Here is a 24,572-nt window from a genome sequence, read left to right as displayed (position 1 = left end):
CACACACCCCCGCCGGAAGCGGGTGGCTAGGGAGGGGCTCCCGCCCTGCCGGCCGGGGTCACGTGACCGCGACGCCATGGGCACGGCGCTGGACATCAAGATCAAGCGGGCCAACAAGGTGTACCGCTGTGGGGTGAGTGCCGCCGCCCCGCCGCCACAGCCCCGCCCGGAGCCCGCCGCCCCGCCCTTGCCGCGGGTCCCCGGCTCGGCTTGAGGCCGCCGCGGGGCCGGCCCGCCCTCCCGGTGCCGTGTCCCGTCTCCTGGCTCTGCGCCGCTCCCTGAGGCGGCGATGGGGCTGCGGCAGGGCTCGCGGGCTGTTGGTGCCGTCGGGCTGGGGGAGGCTTCGCCGCTGCCTGCGCTCGGAGCTTTTCCCTCGCCACTACCTCGGCCCTCCCCGTGGCTCCCACTCTGGTCCCTGCCGAGGACGCCACGGGTCCCCGCTGGCCTCCGGTAGCCCAGCGGTGCGCGGGTCCGGCACGGCCTTGGGGTTCAAGCCCGGTTCTTGTGCCGTTCTGTCGGCTCGCCAGCCTGGTGGTACCGCGGGGCACCGCGAACCGGGCTTGGGCGGGCGGCGGCGCTTCACGAGGGAAGGAAGGAGCGAGGCCCCCTGAGACATGACAACTTGAGTTCACCCACAGGGCAGTGTCGCTTCAGTTGCTTGTACTTGTGTATTCCAGCAGGACTGGTGCTTGGGTACAGTGTGCAGGGGCGGCCAGCTGCTGCTACACGGTCTTGTTCCATTTCTGGGCTCTGCAAGAAACCCGAAAGTGTCTTAAGATGCTGTTTGTACCTGATAGGAAATCTCCTCCTAAAGTACTTAGGCAAGAGCAGATATATTTATTTTTTTTAGCCTGGTCAGGAGTCTGACTTCTTAACTTTTTTCACTGATGTAATTGTTGATAATGATAAAGTGATTGTGCATACTTCAGCTTTTGCAGCTACCTGAAAAAATGCTGTGCCTTTTTTTATGGTTGAAGACCAAGCACAGTTAGAAAAAAAAGCCCGGCTTATGTTTTCAACATTGATTTTTATCAATGTTTTTCTAGAAATATTGTATTGCAGTTTGGGGGTCTTTTTTTTTTTTTTTTTGCTATCCCACTGCACACTTGTATTATAAAAATCCTTTTCACACAGAACTTTCCTAATAACGTTAGTAGTTTGGCTGTTACAGTGTATAAAGCATGTTTCAATTTATTTAATATTTTTAATGCTGGAAAACGTCTTTAAACTGATTTGAATGGAAGGTTATGCAGCACCCAATCTACAATTGTCAAATCAGCTAGAGAATGACTTTTATAAAGCTAAATTATCAGTTTGTAACCAACACATCCTTCTAGGTATGGTGTCATAGCAGTGAAGACTGCTTCCTGTATCTCACTTTCACATTGTTTGCATGTTATTAGAAGGATGTTAGTTATTTCAGTATCATAATGCAGTGCCCGTTTTCAGTTTCTTCACTTGGCTTGCTTTATATCACTTTAAACTTTTTTAAATACAGGAAAGGAGTATTTCTTCTCTCTTCAAGATGAAATTAAGATATTTATGGTTAGTAAATCTGTCAGTATTGTTTGCTTCCACTTTAACTCCATGTGAAAAGGTTTATAATTTTAGTTCATTAACTAGGCCTGGAATTTGGAAGTTTGAGTGATGTGAAAGCACAATGATGAGCTGTACGCTAGAAGTAGACTGTGAATTTTTAATAGAAATTTCATAGGGACAGAAAGGAGGTTGCAGAGACCTGGGGATGAGTCTCTTTAACCAAGTAATAAGCGATAGGACGAGAGGTAATGGCCTCAAGTTGTGCAAGGGAAGGTTCAGACTGGATATTAGGAAATATTTCTTTACAGAACGGGTAGTCAGGCGTTGGAATGGGCTGCCCAGGGAGGTGGTGGAGTCCCCATCCCTGGAGGTGTTCAAGAGTGGATTGACATAGCGCTGAGGGTTATGGTGTAGTTGGGAACTGTCAGTGCTAGGTTAATGGTTGGACTGGGTGATCTTCAAGGTCTTTTCCAACCTAGACGATTCTGTGAATTACAAATCTCTCTTCAGCTGGGTGTGGAATGTATGCAGGTTTGTTTTTTGTTGTTTGGGGTTTGATTTTCTTTTTTAGAAATTTACTGATTATTGTATACTTCAGTGGCGATAACTATGCTGATAATACCTTTGGTCTATGACAACTTTCATCCCAAAATATGCTTGCATCAATGCTACTTGAAAATTAAGGGATTTCTTTAGTAAAGACAATAGTTCATCCCAATGTATATGTTTAGCTATTCATTTGAAGGCAATAGGGATACAGTGGCTATACTTGATCTTGTGTGTTCTGAATTTATATAAAGCTGCATTTGGATATGGAAGAAGGTGATGTCTAAATTATGTACTGGCATAATAGTCTTTGTTATGCCTATTTCATTATAATAGCACCAAAATTTGCTAAAACATTACCGAGCTTTCTAAGTCATAATTTCCCCAAGACTGTGATTAATCCAGCATAACTCCACAATGCCAGTTGTATCCCTAGCCATTTAATTTCTTCTGCCTTTCTTGTGCTGACATTATTAGCTACGCAGTAAGCCAGATCAGGGAAATGAATAGTATTTGGTTGGCATCACACTCAAAAAAAAAAGTACATGATAATTAAAAATTGGTCTGTCGAATCATGAACATCCTTTTTTGGTTTTCTTATGAACATCTTCTCAGGTAGAACAGAATATTTAACAGCCAGTGTCAGAATGGTCTTGTGCTGGATGCCCTACAGAAGAGAGATTAGACATAGTGGAGCAGCTCCAACAGAGCAGGAAACTGGGTGAATGGACTGAAGTGGAGTGGGTGAAGAACAGTCTAAAGGATTTCAGCCTGTGATTTTAGGTGATAATAGACCAAAGAACTGGTAATGGCAATGGCTGCTGATTCTTCCATTCCAGCTCTGGTTTTGCACGCCTTCATAGTGCATAATCCGGGTGAAATATTTGGGGATTTTCAGCAATTGGCATCTCTCGATCTGTTGTGTGTACATCAACCAGCATCTTTACAACGGTTGAGTGTATTTGCTATACATCTTTATTCCCTCCAAGAGGGAAGGGGTGAGGGGAAACAGATATAGGAGAGACACATTTAACAAGTAACTGTTCTGAGGATCTCTAAATGGTAAATTCCATGCTGAATAAGGCCCTGAAGGTGCCGGAGTCTATATTAAAAACTTCTAGGGAAGAACTCTGCAAGTTAACAAATCTAATTTTATTGCAGGACTGAATTTGTGTCTTGTTAGGGGAAAATACGGTTGAAAGTACATATGAGAAGGCTGGTGAGTGGAGAAGATAAAGGGTGTGTCTAAACCAAATAGCTGACTGGGAAAATTAAGGCTGAATAACAACTTTTTTGCTTTTTGTAAGGTCAGAGTGATGCATATGTTTCATTATAGGCTTTCCCCGTCAGGCCAAGATGTTTAAAATTTCTCTTTGGTGCTGAAATATCATATCATAGAACCTTCAAATACTGTTCCCTGTTGTCTTGGGTTGGGTCAGACAACTACTCATACTGCAACGGTGACCTTGGTTATGCTAAATCCAGCCGAATTCAAGCACTTTTCATTGTTGCAAAGCAATCTCCTACGCCAAGTGGAAGTCACTTCACTTCTGAAAAATTTCTTTAGTTCCAGGTAGTTGAGTAGGCATCTATTTTGTTCTTTTTAGTTGCTCTTTGCTTCTGCATTCACTGTTCTTTTTTAATTGGGAAAAATTAGACACAAAATTTGTAAAATAGTCAAGCATCATGCAAGCCTGAGATTGTGTTCTTGCTTTTAAAAAGGAAGTTGGTTAAAATAATGTGCTGTGATAAACAGTAAGCAATTTCTGTGTTCATTAGTTATAATCATCAGAAACTGGAGGAACTAAGAAAACAAAGACCTTTATTTAGTCCAGACTTCAATTTGAGAAAAGCTGGCTTAAACAGATTACTTTAAATTGTGAGTAAAAAACAAGTTTGCCACATCTTGGACCAAAAGAGTAATACCATTGTTTAAAAAGAAAAAAAGGGATTTAAGAACAAGATGACAGTAAAGTGGATCCTAATAGCATGTTCTATAACAGCAAAATAAGGCTTATTGCAGTAAGACTCTCTTGGAGTTCCTAGGAGCAGAAGATGTGTGTTCAAGAGACTTTTTTTTTTAATTGGATGGAATTCTTGAGCCATTGAGGCTCATTTAATAAGCTCTGGAATGCTAGAAGGAGGACAGGCACAGCTAATGATGCGTTTTATTTAGAAAATCTAAACAAGATGACTGGAGTAACTGTGGCAGTCTGAGATTGTACAATGCATTCTTCAGGCCTTTCAGCATAGAATTCTTTTAATTATCAAAGAAAGGTGCCATAGTTAATGTCAGCCAAGACTTTTAATGACAAGTGAGTCCAAAATATACTTAAGTCAGAATTTGCCTATAAGGAAGCCTTTTACTTTTTCTAAAAAAGCAAACTAATTAGTAAATCGGAGCATTGAGGTTTTAAAGTATCTAATGACTAGTTAGTTGGGTCTAGCAGACTTTTTCTGTTGAATGTGGTCAGTTTCTAAATAATCAGAAGAATACCTAGTTAAGACTTACAGGTGGCTTGTAGAGAAATAGATGTGGAAGACAATAATCAGGAATATTTAGTAAATGTGACTTGTGTGAATTTAATGTGAATTTTTAAATTGCAAAATGTTTGCCCTTTGTCCTAAAAGTGAACGCCTGTGATGTGGAAAATGGAATCTAAAAGGAACCTAAGGTGTCTTGTTGGTAACCAACTGACCGTGGACTTCCATTCTATCAAAATAATGAAAAGCTTAATCTATAGATGTATAATGGATATCAAATGGAACTAGAGAAATTTTAGGTATTTCTGATGGCATTAGATATGATGTCCTGTGCAGTTGTCAGCACCTCAGAAAATGTGATGACAGATTTCAGGTGGTCTTGAAAACCTGCCTTGTGGTTGGTTTGTTATTTTTTCAAAGGTACCTTGCCTTGAAAAAAAAAAGATTAGGCTGATTTTTCTTATCCGGGATGTTGTCAAGTGATTAGATACAATCTGAAAATACATAATATCTAGCTAAAGTTATTTTTGTAGTTCCTTAATGTAGCAAACAGACCTGACAGTGTAAACAGTCAGTTTGGAATTAGTATATATTCTAAAAGTAATTTTCCCAACAATTTATGGGACAGTGTAGTGCGTACTTCCTTCCTTCCAGTCCTTACATAAAGATTATAGATACTGAATAGCTGTCTAGTTCAGTCAGAAGTCTAGATGTGACTTGGGACTCTTGAGGTTCTGTGCTGTGGGTTATGCACCATTTCATGTTACTGATGGAAGATTTTTGTGGAAGACAATTGTCCTCAGCCAGACATGGGTAACTGTTCCACAACTAGAGAAACAGGGAATTGTGCTGCTGGATCAGATGAAGCAGGTGTTTATCTTAGTTGTGACCTTGGAAGTGACTGAAACTTTGGAAGTATCAGTCTTCCTGACAGTTTCACATGCACGTCTGAATGGTAAGGAACTGACAATAGAAAGCTAAGAAGCGTGTTTGGGATCATTAACCTGGGACAGTCTTCTCACAAGACCTGTTCTGTTTGTAGTTTAGCATATGTACCTCACTTCTCTGTCTGCTTCACATGGTAAATACCCTGGCCTTCCTGTGAATGGATACTCTGTTTAGATGAGTAATTCTGTGTAGAACTGTGTTAGCTTAGTTGCATCTTGCAGTTTTGTCATCACATGGTGAAGCCACGAGGAGTTCCTAGTAAGGGAGAAGGTAAAAAGTGAATAGGAGCAACTGATTGTAAGTTACCACATTGTAGTACACGGGGAGTAATTCTAGTGGTGACTTTCTCTGCGCCTTTAGTTTTGTGGTGTTAAAGGTAAATGAACCCCTTCTGATAGGGACTAATTTAGTATTAAATGATGCCAGGTAACTTTTACAAATCGTACATATCTGTAAATGTTTTGCAAAAGTAAAGTTTTCTCATAAATTGTGTGCTGACTGTAAGTATTGGAACATGTTGGTAAGCTTATGTTCTTTGGTTTGTGCTTTTTAGAAGGGTAAGTATACTGACAGCTTTGTATTTAGAAGGGACCCTGGTTTTACACAAAAAAGGACAAAGTAGCTCTTCTCCAGAAAAGACATAGCTGACTTCCCTCTACGCATCAAATAGAAGTATAATTTGATTGCATATAAACAGGTTAAGTAAATATTAGAACATCTTTTTCATGATACTTCCCTCTCCCACACACTACTGACCTGTAGAAGTTTTTGTTAGAAAGTGGTTTTGAGGTGTTTTTTCATTTATTAAGAGACATTGAATGTTATAAGAAAAATTCGTATTTAACTTCAAGTCATTCTCCTTTCTGCCCCAAATACGTACACCCTTATCGTGTGAAAGTATGTAGGCAATAGCTCTGCAATAGGTTGTTGCTGTGTGGTGGGAGACTGTTCTCATTTATTAAAGGAGTTCATGTGTTCAGGGTTGTCCTTGCTTCTTATAGTTCAGCTGTACTCATTTTTCAAAGCAATAACCTAATTGCTTGTACTAATTAAAGCGTGTTAGCAAAGCAGTACAGTATTTAGGTCAGCTTTTCTTCACTGTCCTTTTGTGCTTGTGTCTCCTGTTCCTGGCATTTCCCAATTGCTGCAGGTCCTCTTTTCAGACTTTCAGTGTGTCAGCCTTCATTGTGATGCTTGATGTTCTACTCCTGTTCTGCTTTAAACCGCCTGACCCATTTTCTATATTGTCATCCTGTACCACTAGTAAAGACAAAAGGCTGGCAAAATTCAAATAGTGTCTGTCAGAGATGTACCTAACTAGACTGGTTTTAACTGGTCGAGTGTAGAGTTGGCAGTCTGAATTATCCTTTGGTTGGAGTGATCTGTAGCTTGGTGTCTAGTTTGTAAGCCCGGTGAAGGTGCAGAGAGCATTACCAGCGAGCAGAAGAGAAGGTTAGCCCCAAGAAACTTTCTTCAGGTTCTCAAAGCACTTGCTGCTCTTTCCAGATGTGTATGAATGTTTGATGTGGAACTCAGGACTGAAGTGGATTATCTGTTGTAGGAGAGGGGAAGGCAATATATTATGGGGTATGTAAAATGAACTGTGTGTTGCTCTCCTGCAGTTAATCTTTTTTTTCAGTGTTAGAACTTGTAAGTTGATACTTCCAAGATGCAGTGTTCATGTGCAAATACAATTTTGTAGACAAAACATTCTTAATGGGATAAGTGATGCCTTTCTTGAGTCATAGAACTTGTGCCTTCAATTCAGATACACTTTTAAACTATTTCCCATGTAGCATGGAGGTTGCTTATGTAGTAGAACAACTAATTTATTTATTTACTTTAAATCTATTCCGCTCCACTCTTGAGGTGAGTCTTATCCTCAGCTTGGCCATCACTTTTACAGCTATACTTTCTCTTTCATCCACGGCTGATTGTCCCACTGTTCATATAAAAATTCCTCCTGGGATTTCATTCTAACATGTAAAATGGAACTTGTCTATTACCAACTGACCTGATAGTTGTTTATGAGGATATTTTTCATCTTCCTGGAGAGGAAGATCTTGAAACTTTGGAAAGAAATTGAAGCTCAGATTAGTACTTCTGCAAGAAGGAGGAGAATATTTTTAAAAAAAACAAACTAGAAGTACAAAGGTCTCTTCCTGACGTTGCTTTTGTTATCAGTATTTGTCTTTTCTGACAAGGTTAGACTGTTCTCTGGGAAGAGTTTTCTTGAGTTTGAAAATCAGATGGCATGCTGTCTGCTGTAGAAGAAATTTATTTAAACAAATATTTTTGTGTTGTCTTTCTCCTGTTAGGAAGTTCTTTCTGGAGTCGTGGTCATAACAAGTAAGGACACAGTCCAGCACCAAGGTATCTCGTTAACAATGGAAGGATCAGTAAATCTGCAGCTTAGTGCCAAAAGTGTGGGTGTGTTCGAAGCTTTCTATAACTCTGTCAAGGTAAGACCTGTGCAGGCTAATATTTTAGCACAAAACCTTTGTCTCTTTTTCTCAAATCTTTCCTTAATGGCTCTCGGGTAGTTATAGCACTTCATGGTATGTAAATGATAGAAAGCAAAGAAATGCTCAACATTACCTAGCAGTATATGCTGACACTTTGGGGAAGGAACTTGCAGTGATTGGAGAGGGTTTTTTTAGGGCTGAAATACAGTAACATAAATAGTATGGTTACTGAATGATGCATTGAAGAACCATGATTTAAAGAAAAATTAATAAATTGTGTGATTTTTTTTTTTTTGATATTTTTTTTTTTTTACTTTAAAGTGATTGGGTTTGATTGGACTTTTGTGCCAGATCAGTCACTATCACAGTAGTTTCTGTGGAGGCCATTGAGATTGTGCTTTACTAGGCATGATACAGGACCTGCACAGATTCTTCTGTGGAGTGTGAGGCTGCACACAGGCTGTTTGACTGCGGAGCTCCTGGAAGGCCTCTGTGCTGCTCTCCAGGTTTGGAAGTGTGGGGTTTGGAATCTAGCAGGGCAAGTTATCTCAGGCTCCACACAAACATGGCTGCACTGATTGAAGAAAGGCTGGCTCTGTCTAGAGGCGGTATAGCTACATTTGCAAAGCAGTTTGCTTAAGTTAGGGTAGCCTCCGTGCAGGGCCTTTAAGGTCTTCATTTATATCATAGTTAATTTGTTTACAGTATGAAAAATCTGCCCATGAATGACTGAAAACCAAAAAAAAACAGTAGAAGCAATAGATTTTCTCATTGCTGTCTAGTAGGTGGAAAATAATAGTAAAACTCCAGAGAGAAAAGAAGTGTAATCTTCAAGCAGGCTTCGCCAGTCCAGTCGTGGTTAACCATTGTTCCAGTGAGACTAGCCCAAAATACAGATTTTTAGGGTAGGAAAGGGCTGGGAAGAAGGTAGGAGGCAATGGCTAACTGCTCAACTGGCACACATACTGGTTGATTCCTGCTGCTACTATCAAGCATCATAATTTAGAGAATGGAACTCTGCTTTCCAAAGAGACTCTGCTGTTTAGCGCTCTAAATGTGTTTGGTCATTAGTGTGATACAACCATAAAATAGATCATCCTTTCTTAAGGAAAGCATTCTTGATGTTTCTTGTCATTGTAAGACAGGAGAGCTGTGTGTTGTGAAGAAATACCTGAGTTTCTGGAAATTCAGGAAGTCTGTTAGAGTTTTGTGAATGTTGTTGGTTCTTGAAATGACAGGTCTGTCACTCTGCTTCAACCTAAACCTCTCCATATTTGTCTTTGCAGCCTATTCAAATTATTAACAGCACTATTGAAATGGTAAAACCAGGGAAACTTCCCAGTGGCAAGACAGAAATTCCGTTTGAATTTCCATTGCATATGAAGGGCAACAAAGTTCTGTATGAGACATACCATGGTGTCTTTGTTAATATTCAGGTAAGGCACTCATATGTGTAAAGAAAATCTGAACTTTTGTTATCTGCAGAATGCATTCTAAAGCATCTTGTATTCCATGGAAGCAGAGCAGAAAGTTTTGTGATAAAGTTTTCTTTTCTCAATTTGAAGAATGAGCAGAAAGTTAGAAATCCTTTGAAGTAAGTAGCTTTTAAGCTTCTCCTTTTTAATGTAGCATTCTTCTGGTGTGTACTGTATTTTCTAGATGAAATTTAAGATTTAAAATCATGATACATGTTAACCTTTTAAGTACTAGTTTGTAGGTAGTTTCTAGTTGCCTTTTTCAGTTCCAGTTTCTAGGAGTAAATACTTTCCACAGCTGGTAACACTTCTTAAATGTGGCAGAGGAACCGTCCCAGGATCTCAGAATCCCATCAATATATTGTTGCTTTTGAAAAATTGTTGTGATGTCTGTTCCCTTTTATTTACCAGCAAGTTTAAGGTTTTCATTGGAAATAGTTGATGGTAATGAAACTGATCAGACGTAACATGGGATGTACAAGAGAGAATTAAAAGCATACTGGCAAGAGGGACTTCGGGTTGAGAAAGGATAAAATGTATTTGCTGTGCTTGTTAAATCTTGTACAGTTCTCTTACATGGTGATGATTTCATCTAGTTCTGATCTTATTGTGAGAGAAGTTGCATTTACTGTTTCGTAGATAATCTGTATAGTAGTACGTAGATAATCTGTATAGTAGTACATATCCAAATGCCAGTGTGTGTGTGCTGTTAACTGAGTACCAAACTTGGTTAATGTGAATGCATGTACTTAAGCAGTCAACAGTTTTGTCATCGCTTTTAATGGCGGCAGGGTAAAGCCCATGTTGTCATACTACTTTTGCTGCAACTTTATGTAGAAACTGCAGGAATATCTATAGGTTTTCAGCAGGAAGATTTATTGCATATTAGATTATAAAAATGTCTGCATTGTACAATCTGGGTTCACCAGTCTAAGCATAGCAGACAATTACTGCTAATAATACTTAAATATTAAAAATGAAGTGTACTGATTTACCAGATCCATTTTAAGACACAGGGATAAATCCTACAGGAACAAAGCTACCTAGTGTTCAGAGTCTGTTTTCCTGCATTCATTTGTGAGAAGCGTCCTCTAACTAGAGGAAATCTTTCCATCGTTTATTGTTTCAGGCCTTCCATATGGAGTAAGTCTTTAAAGAATTATGGCATAAACAGAACAGTAACAAGATGTCTTGCCTGAAATACCTTGTCAGAACTACTGTAACATATACCTGATCCTTCCTTATGTTGTAGACAAGTACAACCATTCCCTTCATGAAAAAAGACTGCACCACAGTGTCATTTTGTTCAAAACAAATGTGGCTGTGTAATTTCATAATGAAGACTCCAACCAAAGTGTTGAGAGCTTGTAGCATCTTCAAAAACATGAATTGTTTGCTTTTCTGTGGAGATGCGTAATAACACTTCCTGTCCAAATCTGTATGTACTATCTGCTTGTAACAGAATCTTGTGGAAACACAGTTTTGAAACTTTACCTTTTTTGGTTAAAAACTATCTTACCATAGGTGGGTTTGTTTGGTTGGGTTTTTTTTGGTTTGGTGGGGGGGTTTTGTGAGGGAAAGTCTTTCTTCAGCCGTCTCTTGGATGTAAATATTGTGTTAGACAATGCTTTTTCCTACTGAAGAGTGTTTCTTTGGTTTGGGCTTTTTTTTTGTTCAAGGAGCCACTAAATGGAAAAATTTTCAGACCAGTGCTGGTGAAGACTCACTGGGTTGTAAAACTTCTCCCTGCCCCCCCACCCCCCACTTATGAGAGTGTTGGATTTGATGACAAAGTACAAAACTGTTGGCTGTTTAGCTGAACTGGAAGTCTCATATTGCAGTCTGGGATTTAAAAAAACCCTAACAAACCAACCAAAAAACCATAAATAGAACTCAACCTACTAGCCTATCAGAAGTAACTAAAAGAAAAATTTCGTTGTTTTTTTGTCTACATTCCATTGTTTTTTTAAATACTTCCAATATCTTTTTTCAGTTTTGGCTTTCTTCCTAATGTAACATCTGTTGTTTGTGGTAGGTATGTCAAAAATGGTGCAAAACTGGTTGAGTTGCTTTCCATAATCCAGATAACTTGCCTGTGATCAATATCAGTTGTTTTAAGGTATACTTTAATGGTGAATATTTGTTTTGTTTTGTCATTCCCTCTCTCATCTACATAGCTTCTCTTTACAGGCTGGGGATAAAATGTAATTAAAAGGTTAATCATTAGATTTCAGCCTTTGAGTCCTGCTCTCCTGAAGAGGAAAATGTTATGCTGCAGGTGCTGTTTAAGAAACACTTCCTAAACCTCTGTCCAAGGCCTGTGCGGTTTAAAAGCAAGCCTCTCTTTCTTGATCTAAGTATTAGTATGTTAGCTGGGCGTTCAGTATCGCGATTCAAGTGTCTGTTCTTATGCAGAGACCTTCTAATTAGCCACTGATGGGGAGGCTCTGGGCCAAACTGCACAGCCTGCGTGGTCCTGCTGCCTCATTGCACTGTGTTCCCTGGTCTGAGTGAAGTGTAGGGCAGTGATAGAAGGTTTGCTCAACAGTGATTAACTGCAGTGGAAACCATAGTCTGTGATGGGGAAAGAGATATGCTCCCTGGTCTCGTTCCTGCACGCATATTCAGGTTATGTGCAGAGAGACACCATGAACTAGAAGTTACGAAGCTGAGTGCCTAGTCTCAGTGTACTTGTGTTTGCCAATTCCTCATCTGTAAAGAAGGATTTAAAAACAGAACAAGCAAAACAACAAAAAAAACCTACCTCAACAGATTCCCTATCTTGTAAGGACATTGAAAGGCTATGTTACAGATGCTGAAGTATATGATTACTGTGATAACCAAGGTCATACTGTTTTTCAGTCACTGATTTGTGGCTTGGTTTTTAAGGGAGAAAGGGGTGCAAATTGGCAGCAAGTTTTTGAACAGTGAACAGCAAAATTAACCTTGTTGCCTGACCTGACTGCATGCTGCTGCTTTGAAGTCCAGCTATATGGTTAAAGACAGTTCCCCATTAAATATGCATATAACCATTACCACTGCTAAATTCAATCTTACAAGAAATTTAAAATTAGAGGGGCTGTGAATACATCTTACTGATAATCACTTATCCAAAATACAGTGAAAAGCAATACCATAATCACTCTTAACTAAATGTAACTTGGGTGCTGAAGTTGTACAAGAATACCACTTGCTGTCAGTGAATTAGTACCTCAATCTCATAGGTTGCTACATAACACAAAAGATACAGAAAGCATTTGCAGATGACTATGGGACTGTAAACACAAAGAAAAATCAGCTTTCATTTGGGAGCATCTACGATCACTGTATGCCTCTTCTCCCCTTCCCCTTTCCCCATCACTGGTATGTACATTGCCTACTAATCTGTTTTAAACGATGCCTTAAATATTAATAACAGTAACATTCTGCACATATGCAATGAAAAGATGAAAAGTTGAGAGAGAGGAAATCTTAACTAAGGCTCTCTTTCTTTGCCCTTGTATTCTTGCCAGTATACCCTACGGTGTGATATGCGACGTTCTCTACTGGCAAAAGACCTGACTAAGACTTGTGAATTCATTGTCCACTCACTGGTAAGTGTGGTTTGTATTGACTATACAAAGTGAGAGGGTTTTTTGGTTTTTTCCGCTTTAAGTGAAGTTTGGCAGTAAGGTTAGAAAACCAAGTAAAACCACGTCATTTGTAATAGCAACACATGGGATGTGTCCAAGTAAAGGAAGCTAGCCTCAAAACAAAACCATCCAGAATAGCTAGGGTGTCAGTTGCTTTTGATTAGAATAACACATCTCTCTCTTAATTTAAAGAAGATAGTACAAAGAGGATTTGGATTATAAGATGTGTTTACACTGCACTGAGTTTATTTTCTTATTCATCCTTTCAGTTTTGAAAGAATGGTGTGGTTAGATAAATAGTGTGGCGTTCTTCTTTAAACACTATGTCAGATTATCTGAGCATTTCTTAGCCAAAAGTTCCAGGCACCCACAATGCCTGTCCTAGAGATGGGAGTTAGTTGATGAAGAAAAATATCTGATTTCTGTTCTTCAGATGACTAATTATGATTATGACTCAAAGTATCAAAGCTGGGACTGCATCAAGTTGAAAGTAAGAAGCTTGTCACTTAATAGTAAAGGTGATTAAGCTAAGCCCATGGTTGGCAATATGCTAAGACAACTAGGTTAAAAAATATCCACATCCTGTGGTTAGCAACATGGAGACAGCCCTCGTCCTGTAGAGATATATAATTTTGGGATGAGATTTGGCTGTCACAAGAAATGCTTTGCTGCTTGTTATTTGAAGTTCCTATGTCAGATTGGGGTTTAGTTTATATTGACTTGTACACATGTCCAGAGCATCCGATGTCAGTACAGACTGTGCCGGCCTAATTAAGTACCTGTTTTTCCACCCACAACTTGCTAGAACATACTGTTCGTATCATTCCTTTGAACTTCAGCAGGACAATAAATTATTAGACTCTTTTGTCTTACTTATGAATAATGGTGGAAATATGTTATTTTAGTTCTACAGTGCCTTTTTAAAAGATTTAGCTAGGTGCTATAAAGAAGTTTCCTGTTGGTAAGATTTCGTTATTTTCTAAAATATATTATGCTACATTTTATTGGTCCATTATTACAAGTAAGCCACACTTGTCAAAACAGTGAACAAATTAAATATTACGCAGTTTCCTGGTTTTATTTCTTGTTCCCACTACAGCACTTCTTAGATCACAAGTCAGTAAATCATGAATCTCTCAGTCAGGGTGAATTAATGAGGTTTTACTGAACGTATAATTCTCACTGTCAGTGCTCAATGTACCGTTTCCCTTAACCTTATTCTTTGCCAGAATTTGGCATTTATGGGAAAATGCAGTCAATCTTTTGCTAATATCTTTCATCTTGTAGCTGGGCAGCAGAAGCTATTTTGAATTCTTAAGTAGTGAGGGTAGATCCTAACTAAGAGTTCATGTTAAGCCCATTGGTGGTGGGGTGCTCTGCCAACTCCCAGTTACATACAGTTGGGAGTCTCATTATTGATGTTGCACTGCCCACTTTGAATATGTAGGGAAAAGACAGTGCACCTGACTGAGGTAAGGATGGAGAGAGGTCAGTGAATGGTAAGCGAAGCTTGCCTTCCTGATGCAGAGTACAGGCTGCCATCTCAGCAGAGCTCAGGGCCCATTCAGCCACTCACAGGAAGACTTAACTTCTTGCTTTTGTGATAAATGGTGTAAATAGATACTGAAGAACCCTAATAGTGTGCCCCCAGAATTGCTTCTCCAGTGTGGAAAGCTAACCGGGACCAAGTTCTGTTTATTTTACGGTTAAAGAAGCTGGAATGCTAAGCCCATTAAATCAACGCTACACTAGATTCCATCAGCTGAGGATCTCCTAGTAATATGAGGATGGCTTAGGAGACCTAAGCTGTTATTGAAAGGCCAGTGGAAAGAGTTCAAAGTGCTCAGAGATAACAGGAGGGAGAGAGAGTTTATGAAACATATTTGAAGCAATGGAGGAAGTTCATTTATAATCTCCCCCTCTCTCCTCTGCCCAAATTTACCGAGTATTAATAATGAAAGGAAACATTGCAAGTGATGTACAACATGTAATTATTTGTAAATAAAGAAATGTGAAATTTAACTTTTTTTCTATAGCATACCATATGCTTCAGCTAGGTAGTGTACTTCCTCTTTTCCAGGTGGTTCAGAGTAGTCAACCACATGTTTTGGTTTTGCTTTCCTTTTTGTTTTTTTCAGTGTAGGTAGAGCTTATGCCAGAAACTTAAAAATGGAGAGCTTATTGTGGTTTATTGCAATGGCAAACACAAAGTGACCAAAAATTGATGCAGTTCTGTTTCTACAATTCAGATTCGTGATGCATTGTGACTTGTATTTAGACAATATCGTAATGTTATTTAATGACAAAGGCAGGAAATTTCAGGTATTTTATTAGATAGATGCATACTTTCAGTATGAAGACAGTCCTGAAAACTAACACATCCAACAGTTGCTTGACTTTGGTTTTTTTTAATATTCTCTGTGTGTGTTTGGTAAATCATAGTTCACAGTTTAACTCTTTCATTACTTGTAGTCACAGAAAGGGAAACTGATGCCAAGCCCAGTAGACTTCACAATTACTCCAGAAACTTTGCAAAATGTTAAAGAGGTAAGGGTTTTCTTATTTTTTTTATTTTAAATGTAATGTTTGTGTGATTCTGAGTGAGAACAAGAGAGGAACGATTAAATGCTGCCCTGCAGATAATCAAACTTTTTTTTCCCTATTCTTTTTTACTTTTGTAAGCAATAAAGTGATTCTGCCTGATCTCTTCTGATAGTGGTGACTAATGCAAGGTGGAGCTTTTTTCAGTCATGGTTAAACATTTTTTATCATTTTTCTGAGTGACAGATGGCAGTGAAGAAAGGGAAAACATTCTATACCATGTGTAGCCAAGATCCTTTAAAAATGTGTATTTCGATGCGTGGTTATGCCTTATTTTACAGCCCCATGTGGCTTTGGGAAGCCTGTATGAACAGTAGTAGCTCTCTTGGTCACTTAGCTTTCTGAACACTGGTTTCCGTTTGTCCACTGAATCCTGTGTTCTGTTTTTCCAGATTTTGCAGTTGTGCTCTTTTTGTTAATAAGACTACTTTCCTGCTTTAGGCCTCCCTTCTGCATCCCTGATTTGTCTTCCATTGCCTTGAAACAGGCCTCTTAATCAGCTGTTTCGTTCTTTCACGCTGTTGTTGACCTTACTCTACATATTCACAGAATCACTGTGGTTGGAAGGGACCTCTGGAGATTGGTTAGTCCAGCCCCTGTGCTCAAAGCAGAATCATCTAGAGCAGATTGCTCATGGCCATGTGTAGTCAAGTTTTCAATATCCCAAAGGATGGAAACTTGTGCAATGTTACAGCATTTGAGCACCCTCACAGGATTAAAAAAATAAATAAAAAAATTGAAAGTAATTTCCTTTATTTCAATTTGTTCCCATAGTCTCCTGTCCTTTCACTAGATACCACTGAGAGGAGTCTGACTCCATCTTCTTACTCCTTCCCATCAGGTATTTATACATAATGATAAGATCCCCCTGAGCTTCCTGTTTTGCAGGGTGAACAATCCCAGCTCTCAGCCTCTTCTTGTATGTCTTCTTGTATGACCATCTTTGTGGCCAAATCCAGCAAAGGCTGGGCTTGCTCCAATCAGTCTGTGTTTCTTGTACCAGGAAGTCCTGAACTGGGCACACTATCCCCAGTTTAGTCTTGCCAGTGCTGAAGAGATGGGGAGAATCCCCTCCTTCAGCTTGTTGGGAATGCTTTCTAATGCAGCTCAGGATGCTGTAGGCCCTTTTGTCCAGCCTGTTGAGGTCCCTGTGAAGGGCAGCGCAACTATCTGGTTCATCATCCGCTCCTTCCAATTTTGTATTATCTGCAGACTTGCTGAGGGTGCACTCTGTCCTTCATCCAGGCCATCATTGAAGATACAAAGTAATAACGGCTCCAGTGTTGACCCCAGTCACTGGTGTACACCACTTGTGACTGGCCTTCTGCTGGACTTTGTGCTACTGATCACAGACTTTGAGTCCAGCAGTTCAGGCTGTTCTCAGTCCACCTCAATGTCTGATGTGTACATCTTGTCTGTACTCCATCAGTTGGTCAGTGAGGTTCTTAGGAGAAACAGTATCAAAACCAGCGCTGAAGCCAACATAAACAGTATCCATTGCTCTCTGCTTGTCCACCAAGGTAGTTATTTCATAACAGAAGGTTGGTTAAGCATGATTTTGTTTTCTTAAATCCATGCTGACTGCTTCTACCCACTTTCTTCTCCTTTATATGTTTGGAAATGGTTTCTGGGGTTACTTGCTCCATCGCTTTCCCAGGGATTGAAGCAAGGCTGACAAACCTATTGTTCCTCAGATCTTTCTAACTGAAGATGAGTGACATTTACTATCTTCCATTCTTCAGGAACCTTCTTTGCTCATGACAGTCTTTCAAAGATAATCAAGACTGGCCTCATGGTGACATGGGTCAGCTTCCTCAGCACTGGTGGGTGTGTCCCATCAGGTCCCAGGAATTTCTGTACATCCAGTCTGTTCAAACGTTCTCTAACTTGCTCCTCCTTTACCAAGGATAACTCTTCCTTGTGCCAGACCTTCCCTATGGTTGCAGGGGCCTGGGATTCCTGAAGACAAATCTTATCAGTAAAGTCTGAGGCAGAGTAAACATTTAGTACCTCTGTCTTTCTCATGTCTCTTGTCACTAGGTCCCCTGCCATAGTCAGTAGTGGGCTGGCATTTACCTTCGTCTGCCTTTTGCAGCTGGTAGACTCGTAGATGCCCCTTTTTGTTGCCCTTCTTGTCTCTTGATTTAATTCCAGGTGGGCTTTAGCTTTCCCAAAACCATTCCTGCACACTCAGATAGTGTTTTTATGTTCTTCCTGGGTCACCTGACCCTATTTCCATCTTTTGTATACTTCCTTTTTATGATTTTATCAGTAGCATCTTGTTCATCCATGCAGGTCTCTTCCTACCTTTGCTTGACTTTCTGAATATTGGAATAGACCATTCGTGTGCATGGAGGAGGTGATTCTAGAAAACCAATCAGCTGAGTCAGAGGATGAGCAGGTTGTGTCCAGCAGCCTCTTATGTCTCTGGAGACTGCTGCACACTGGAAGTGTATGTTTTTTCCAAACATAAGGATATAATAATTATTCTTGGTGGTAAAATTACTTTTGAGACTACAACGAAATACTGAGCTCTAAGCACTCTGCTCTTCCTATGAACTATGATTCCATATAAATTATTTTCTGTTTCTTCTTTCTCTTCTGTATCTTGATACTCTTACTCACTGGCTTAGCAAAGATTCAATGTTCATCATGAGAAAGGCCTGTCCATTAAAAGCTCTTTCTTAAGTTTAGTAGCAGATCCTTTCTCTATTTCAAGTACATAACCACAAAAGTAGATTCTAAAACTTCTGAGATCTCTGATACAGCAGATCTTGGTTGTGGAGCTGTCTAAAGAATGGTATTGAATGTGTATGGTTGCCCAAGCAATGGCCTCTTGTGTTTTGGAGTTTTTCTGGATTATTCTTTTTCTATTCTCCCTGTCTCAGAAAAATGTATGGGTCTGAAGTGACTACCCGGTGGACAGGTAGAAAAAGTCACTGGTTTTGTATAGTTAAAATACTAAAATTTCAATTCTCTGCTTGTCTGGAGATTGTGACTGAACTGTAATTTCTGGTAATCTACTAGAAAACTGATCAGGAGGTTTGCAGTAGCCACGCAAAGCACAAAGACTTTAGATGAAAAAAAACAGGATAGATTTGCTTGTATGTTATTGATTCTCATTTTTGGGGGATTACGAAATAGAGTATAAATGACAGGTCCTATGAGAGAAGACCTAGCTAGGATTAAAATATGAAGAGTACTGACAATAGTAAGGCTCTAGGGGAAATGTACTTTTAAAAAACCCAAGTCTCGTAGACTAACATTGAGGAAAATGGCGAGTTCTCATTCCACAAGTTCCTTTTATCTCTGTCTCTTAGGTTCCTGTACTTCACGGGATAGCTGTATGGTGTTCCTGTGAAGCAGGGAAGTAACTCTGTGTTTACTAATAGAGGTGATGAGAAGAACCTGCGAGGGATCATACGATAAAAAAGCATTTTACTCATATGTTATTAGGACTCGGTATTTCATAGGGTGGTTTTGTCAGGGATGTAACTTCTGTTTTTTAAGTTAGGAAAAAAATACCCAAGTGAGGTCACATTTACTAAACACATGAAAATTCCTCTTTCTTTATTTCCCCCAAAGATTTGTTTTGAGTAGAACAGCTAAATTCTGCAGAGGTGTTGGGTATCTGAGTGAAACAGTCTAAACAATAGCTGAGGAGAACTTTTCTGCCATTGCTACTGGCAGCCAGGACTAAGAAGCAAAACAGATTGGGAGAAAAAAGTGCAACAAGAGAGTTGGTTTGGAAGAAGGGAAAATCGGTTACATGGGCAAGGAAATCTGACTCCACAAGCAAGTGTGAACAGATGGTTGGAAGGTAGGGGCTAACATCAAAGAGGTCGATAACAAAAAATTAAGGAGGGAGCAAAGAACAAGGGCTGCAAAGAAGGGGAAGGTTAGAGCAGGGTGCTCAAAGAGTTTAAAGAAAGCTGGATGGTGAAGATACGAGCTGAAGATGTGGGTAGAACTCTTGACTGTTTCAGTATGCCTCTTGCCAGAACTTGAAATGTAACTGGAGCTTCTGGCGTGTGAGTTTCTCTGCTGGCAGAGAGTATCTGTGATGCCGGCTGGCCTGAAAAAGGGGAGGGCAGGGGGAGCAAAACCCCCGCTTTGGTCTTTTATGGAAACTGATTTATAGACTGTCATCCTTGATCAGCTATTCTTACTGCTCCTTCCTTAAAAAGCAGGAAACATGCTTGCTGCGCTAAGAAAATTTAAAAGTGTGATCCTGTATTCAAATCAAGCTTTTATTAATTGTCCTTAATTGGTGTCTTGGTACAAAAGCAATATGCTATGTCTTGCATTAAACAAAGACTTTTAAATGCCTGTCTTCCCTCCCAGTAGTGGCCACAAGAAATATTAAAAGGTGGGAAAATCACTGACATGATAGACTATGTTGTAATCCGTAACAACATGGGACCAGAATGCAGTTCTCTAGAGCACCACCACCTGATTTAACTTGGCCATCCCGTTAGCTCCTGCCCAGCCTACCTCCTTCAACATGGCATTCCTGACTTCTGGATTAATTGTAATAGCCAAATTTTGCCAGTTCATCCTAGGAAAAATGTTCCTGTGGATGGAATGAGTAGGGAGGATGCATGTCAGCAGGGAGAGTAGTAAGAGATATCTTAATGCATCTGCATAAGGATGCATATTTAAACAGTTTATTTAAGTTACTTGAGGCATTTCTGAACTTCTGAGTTCTTAACTTTGCAACTTTTTGGGATTTTTCTGTATACTTTGGTAACTATCTTTCTGTAAGGTATTTTTTTTCTTAGTCTGCTCTTACAGTTGTGATTGTGTTTTTTCCCCAATCTTTTCAGAGAGCTTCGCTTCCAAAATTTCTCATCAGAGGTCATCTCAGTTCTACAAACTGTATCATTACACAGCCACTAACAGGGGAGCTGGTCGTGGAGAATGCAGAGGCTGCAGTCAAAAGTATTGAGCTGCAGTTAGTACGTGTGGAAACCTGTGGTAAGTTTCTCTGTAAACGGAATGAGAACAGACTGCAGTAATTACCACTTGCACTCTTTCAGCTTAAATATGAAAGATTGTCAAAAGCCATACAATTAAATAGACTTGCAAAAAAAATGTTTTGGACTTCAGGTAGAGCAGTCCAAACACTAATTTAAATGACCTCTGTGATCCTTAACTCAGGAGTGCTAATGTGAAAATTTGCAGGTCAGAGCAAAATAGTTGCCCACACATACCTCCCCTCCAGCCCCGGTGTGTCTTTGGTTTAAATTTTAGCCATTGCCTTCTCTTCTCTTGCACTTCCCCTCCTCTCCCTCTGAATTTCCCACTTTCACCAGGGTGTGCGGAAGGTTACGCCAGAGATGCCACAGAGATACAGAATATTCAGATCGCTGATGGGGATGTCTGCAGGGGCCTACCAATTCCTATATACATGGTGTTTCCCAGGTTGTTCACCTGCCCTACCCTGGAAACAACAAACTTCAAAGTTGGTAAGTGTGTAGTGTGGTATGCTGTGTTGGCCTCCTTCATCCAACAGAAGTTTCTAGTTTAGCTTCTGGCAGGTAAGAGGATAAACTGCAGTCAGCACTGCAAGAAGAACGAAGGACATCCATCTGTTTCCCTGGAGAGGTTTCCTGAACAGGATTGCGGTCTGCTGTATTTCATAGAGATTGAGAAAGTACAGCCCAAGTACTTCCAACTAAAAACAGTTGTGCCGCTATTAAGCTACTTCTGACTAACAGAATTATATGGTAACGGGAGAGGAGCAGCAGCGTAATGGCAGGTAACTCTTTTTTTTCTGCCAAAAAATTACGTGTGAGTAACAGTCCAAGAATAAAATGCCAAGACGCTCCATTCCTTCATCACCAGCGAGAACCCCTCTTTCCATTCCCTCTCCTTTTTGTTTCCATTCTGCTGCTGCTCAGACTGAGAAGTAGTGAGGTTAGGCTGTATGTGACTTTGCTTTTCTTGATCTACGCCAGCTGCTTCTTCCTGCTTATTGTTGCCAAAATCCCACATTTTCCTTAACAAACACTTGAAATTTAGGATTTTCCTCACTTGTTCAAATAATTACTGCAAAAATTCTCTTTGCTAGCCTGTTTTTCTTCCCTTCATCCTGGTGGAATCTGTTGGTGGCTTTTTTTTTTAATTGATTGTATCAGACTGAAGCTACAAGTCCCTGCCTTTAGGATCCTTCCCAACTGAATCGTCTCCTACTTTTCTCCTGTGTATCTTGTGTGCACAACAAGTTTTTCAGCTTTGCCTACCTGCTCATCTTTTCCAAGAGCATTTTTGCACCCAATGTCTACAGTGATTTTCCCCAAAATACTGCTGTTCCCTACTTTTTGCCATTTCTAGGTATTGGATAGTAATTTACAGTGACAAATAGCTACTGTTAGTGTAGTATCTACTTCTAAGAACAGTCTTAATATAGTTATGAAGATTCTAAAAAAGGACAATTAATTTCAGTTTATTTTGATCTCTGGTTCCCTTAGTTTATTAACTCTAACCTGACTTTGTATTCCAACTCCATTTAGGATTGATTATAGGTGTGATGTTGATCTTGAACACAATATAATATGTGAAGAGTAGATTTTGGAGTTTAATTTCATGAAACCATACATAATGCAGGATTCTAAGGCTACGTTACATGCTGCCAGGAGCAGAGTAGTCTGTCCCCAAACTCTTCACCTACCATGCTTCTAAACAATGCATATTGGTGTGAGGCATCTTTCCCAAAACATTTTAATCTTAGGCATCTGAACTCTGCCCATTTTCCAGAAGACTGTATGTCCCAGGGTGTTGGTGATGGGGAAATGCATCCAGAGGATCCCAAAGATGAGAACAAGCCAAGGTTCTCTAGGAAGGGCCCAAGGTCTAGGATGCCTGTGGTGAGGTTCTGCCTGGAGTAGCATGTTCATCCCTGCCACAGGAAAATCCAGGGAATCGAAATGGTTTGGAAGAGCCCTGTGAAGTGCTGTGTCTGAGTACAGGAACTCCCTGCTGCTTTGGTTCAGATTTATATGGAACTCTATTTTTTTTTTTGTCCCCTTCTTCCAGAGTTTGAAGTTAACATTGTTGTCCTTCTGCATGATGATCATCTCATCACAGAGAACTTCCCACTGAAGCTCTGCAGGATGTAAATAGCCAGAGGAGAATCACTTAAGGATTTACTGAAAAAGGACAAAATTCTTCAGAAGCAAAGTGAAATTTTATCCATGTCTTATTTTAACTGAAAACACATCACTTCCTTGTCCCTGCCTTGTGTTTTCAGTCCTCGCAAAGTCTTGGCAAGACTTTGCCAGCCATGTGATGGCCTATGTGGATGTATCTATCCAGACAGCCTTGTCAGGTATCTTTCTGACTTGAACCACTGTGTCTTTCCTGATTTTTCTCAGGCAAATCCTGAAGGAAGGATTCTGTATATTTCTACAAGTTGTAGAAATAGGTAACAAGTTTCTCTCATTACTTCATTTTGTAATACTTGTTCTGAAGTCCTTTCAAGACCTCTGGCCTGTTATACATGGTGTGTATATATACTGGGGGGAGGGAATGGGACTTGTAATATAAAACTGAATAGTGTCTTTGAAGGTATAATAAATGGTGCTACAACAGTGCATGGTGGTGGGGTGGGATCAATACTGCAAGATGAACGTGAAATGAATAATGATGTGAACACCAGGTGTATTTGGGTCAAATTGGGAATATGAGTCTGCATTGGAGGAATGCATAGAGCTGAAGGTGTTCTGCGTGTGGTTTTTCCCTGGGCTCTTCTCAGGATTAGACAAACAATGCCCTTACTTTATCTTTGTGATTTGTGTAAAATAGCACTGAAAAAGAAGATCAGTCAGAAGTTTTTAGTCTGAAAATATACTTAATTTGCATTATACCATCTTCCCTGTTATAAGACTTCTACAGCTCACTTTTGATATGGAAAAAAAAGTGTCACATGACAAACAGCACCACTGAATTGTTGCCTCTGCTGACTACACAAATAACCATTCCACAGAAGACCATCACACTTTTTAATTAGATGGGCTAATATTGTCAGTTGTGCAACTTACAGTTGAAACATAAATGCCAGGAAAGGAGCAAGTTAAGGTAAATACGCTGAAGTGTTTCTAACTATGTATTGTAAAGGAACTACAGGAAAACTTTCAGCAAGAAATAACCTTCCCAATCTGAGCAGGTTGTAGGCTTTGATATTAACAGAACAGCCACAATTTAATTGTGAGTTTTCCTTACACTTATGTGAGGTAGAGGTAGGCTATGTATATAAAAGTATATGTCTGAAAAGACAGAATTAAGTGCCCAAAATAATTTTTTAGCTTTATCTAGCAGCATTGCCAAGCAGGAAAATTTAATTCTAAGTTAGGCCCTGGTTCTGTATCATCTGTATTTTAGGAATAAACATCTTAAATTCTTATTTCAATGTCTTATAACAGTCTTGTGGGGGAAAAAAAAAAAAGCTATGTACTGGAAGTGAGTACTCTCTAAGATCATGAATGTGTACAGGATCATTTTTGGAAAACTAAAGATACTCATTTGAGTCTACATGATGTTATGAGTGCCACCTGCTGCTCAAAGTGGCACTTACTTGGACCAAGGGACTGGGGTTGATCCCATCTCAGGGCCAGCACCCAGAGCAGCTGCCCCTCACCGCATACAGTCACAGGCCAGGGGGGAGCTGCCTGCTCTAAGGTTTCCTTTGAAAGGTGGGAAAGGGCAAGCTGATAAGAAGCATGTAAATACCAGTTCCCACAGCCATTATTACCTCAAGGCACACTGTCCATGTGCTTTGCCATGGCTTGAGCAGCTCAAGGATACCTCTACTCTGGAAAAGTGGCCTGAGTGCCAAGGACTTGAGCAGCTTTTGTGAAAAGCTAAGATGTATGTATCCCCCA

The 24,572-nt window shown here is 39.9% G+C and overlaps 1 protein-coding gene across 3 annotated transcripts; it reads left to right on the top strand.

The window, feature by feature from the left end:
- Positions 1–6: 6 nt before the first annotated feature.
- On the top strand, positions 7–24,094 carry VPS26C (VPS26 endosomal protein sorting factor C). 3 transcript variants are annotated; one of them, XM_074814362.1, is made up of 9 exons: positions 107–133; positions 1,499–1,545; positions 7,836–7,979; positions 9,269–9,418; positions 12,970–13,050; positions 15,562–15,636; positions 20,517–20,667; positions 21,006–21,158; positions 22,729–24,094. In XM_074814362.1, the coding sequence occupies exons 2-9, from the start codon at positions 1,543–1,545 to the stop codon at positions 22,809–22,811; spliced, it is 840 nt and encodes a 279-aa protein (XP_074670463.1). In that variant the 5' UTR covers positions 107–133; positions 1,499–1,542; the 3' UTR covers positions 22,812–24,094. The 3 variants fall into 3 exon arrangements, with proteins under 3 accessions (XP_074670462.1, XP_074670463.1, XP_074670464.1); XM_074814361.1 differs by lacking the exon at positions 1,499–1,545 and having other exon boundaries at positions 7–133; XM_074814363.1 differs by lacking the exons at positions 107–133; positions 1,499–1,545 and adding an exon at positions 6,900–7,104.
- Positions 24,095–24,572: the final 478 nt, after the last annotated feature.

This window comes from Strix aluco, chromosome 2, assembly GCF_031877795.1.
Source record: "Strix aluco isolate bStrAlu1 chromosome 2, bStrAlu1.hap1, whole genome shotgun sequence".
Classification (NCBI taxonomy): Eukaryota; Metazoa; Chordata; class Aves; order Strigiformes; family Strigidae; genus Strix; species Strix aluco.
This window is presented reverse-complemented; position numbering and strand designations above follow the sequence as displayed.

What these genes read in the sequence shown, in the direction of transcription:
- VPS26C (XM_074814361.1), top strand. Translation starts at nt 77, where the DNA reads ATGGGCACGGCGCTGGACATCAAGATCAAGCGGGCCAACAAGGTGTAC. An exon ending in GTGTCTTTGTTAATATTCAG is followed by an intron (nt 9,419 to 12,969) that starts GTAAGGCACTCA and finishes TATTCTTGCCAG; the next exon opens with TATACCCTACGGTGTGATAT. An exon ending in AATTCATTGTCCACTCACTG is followed by an intron (nt 13,051 to 15,561) that starts GTAAGTGTGGTT and finishes CATTACTTGTAG; the next exon opens with TCACAGAAAGGGAAACTGAT.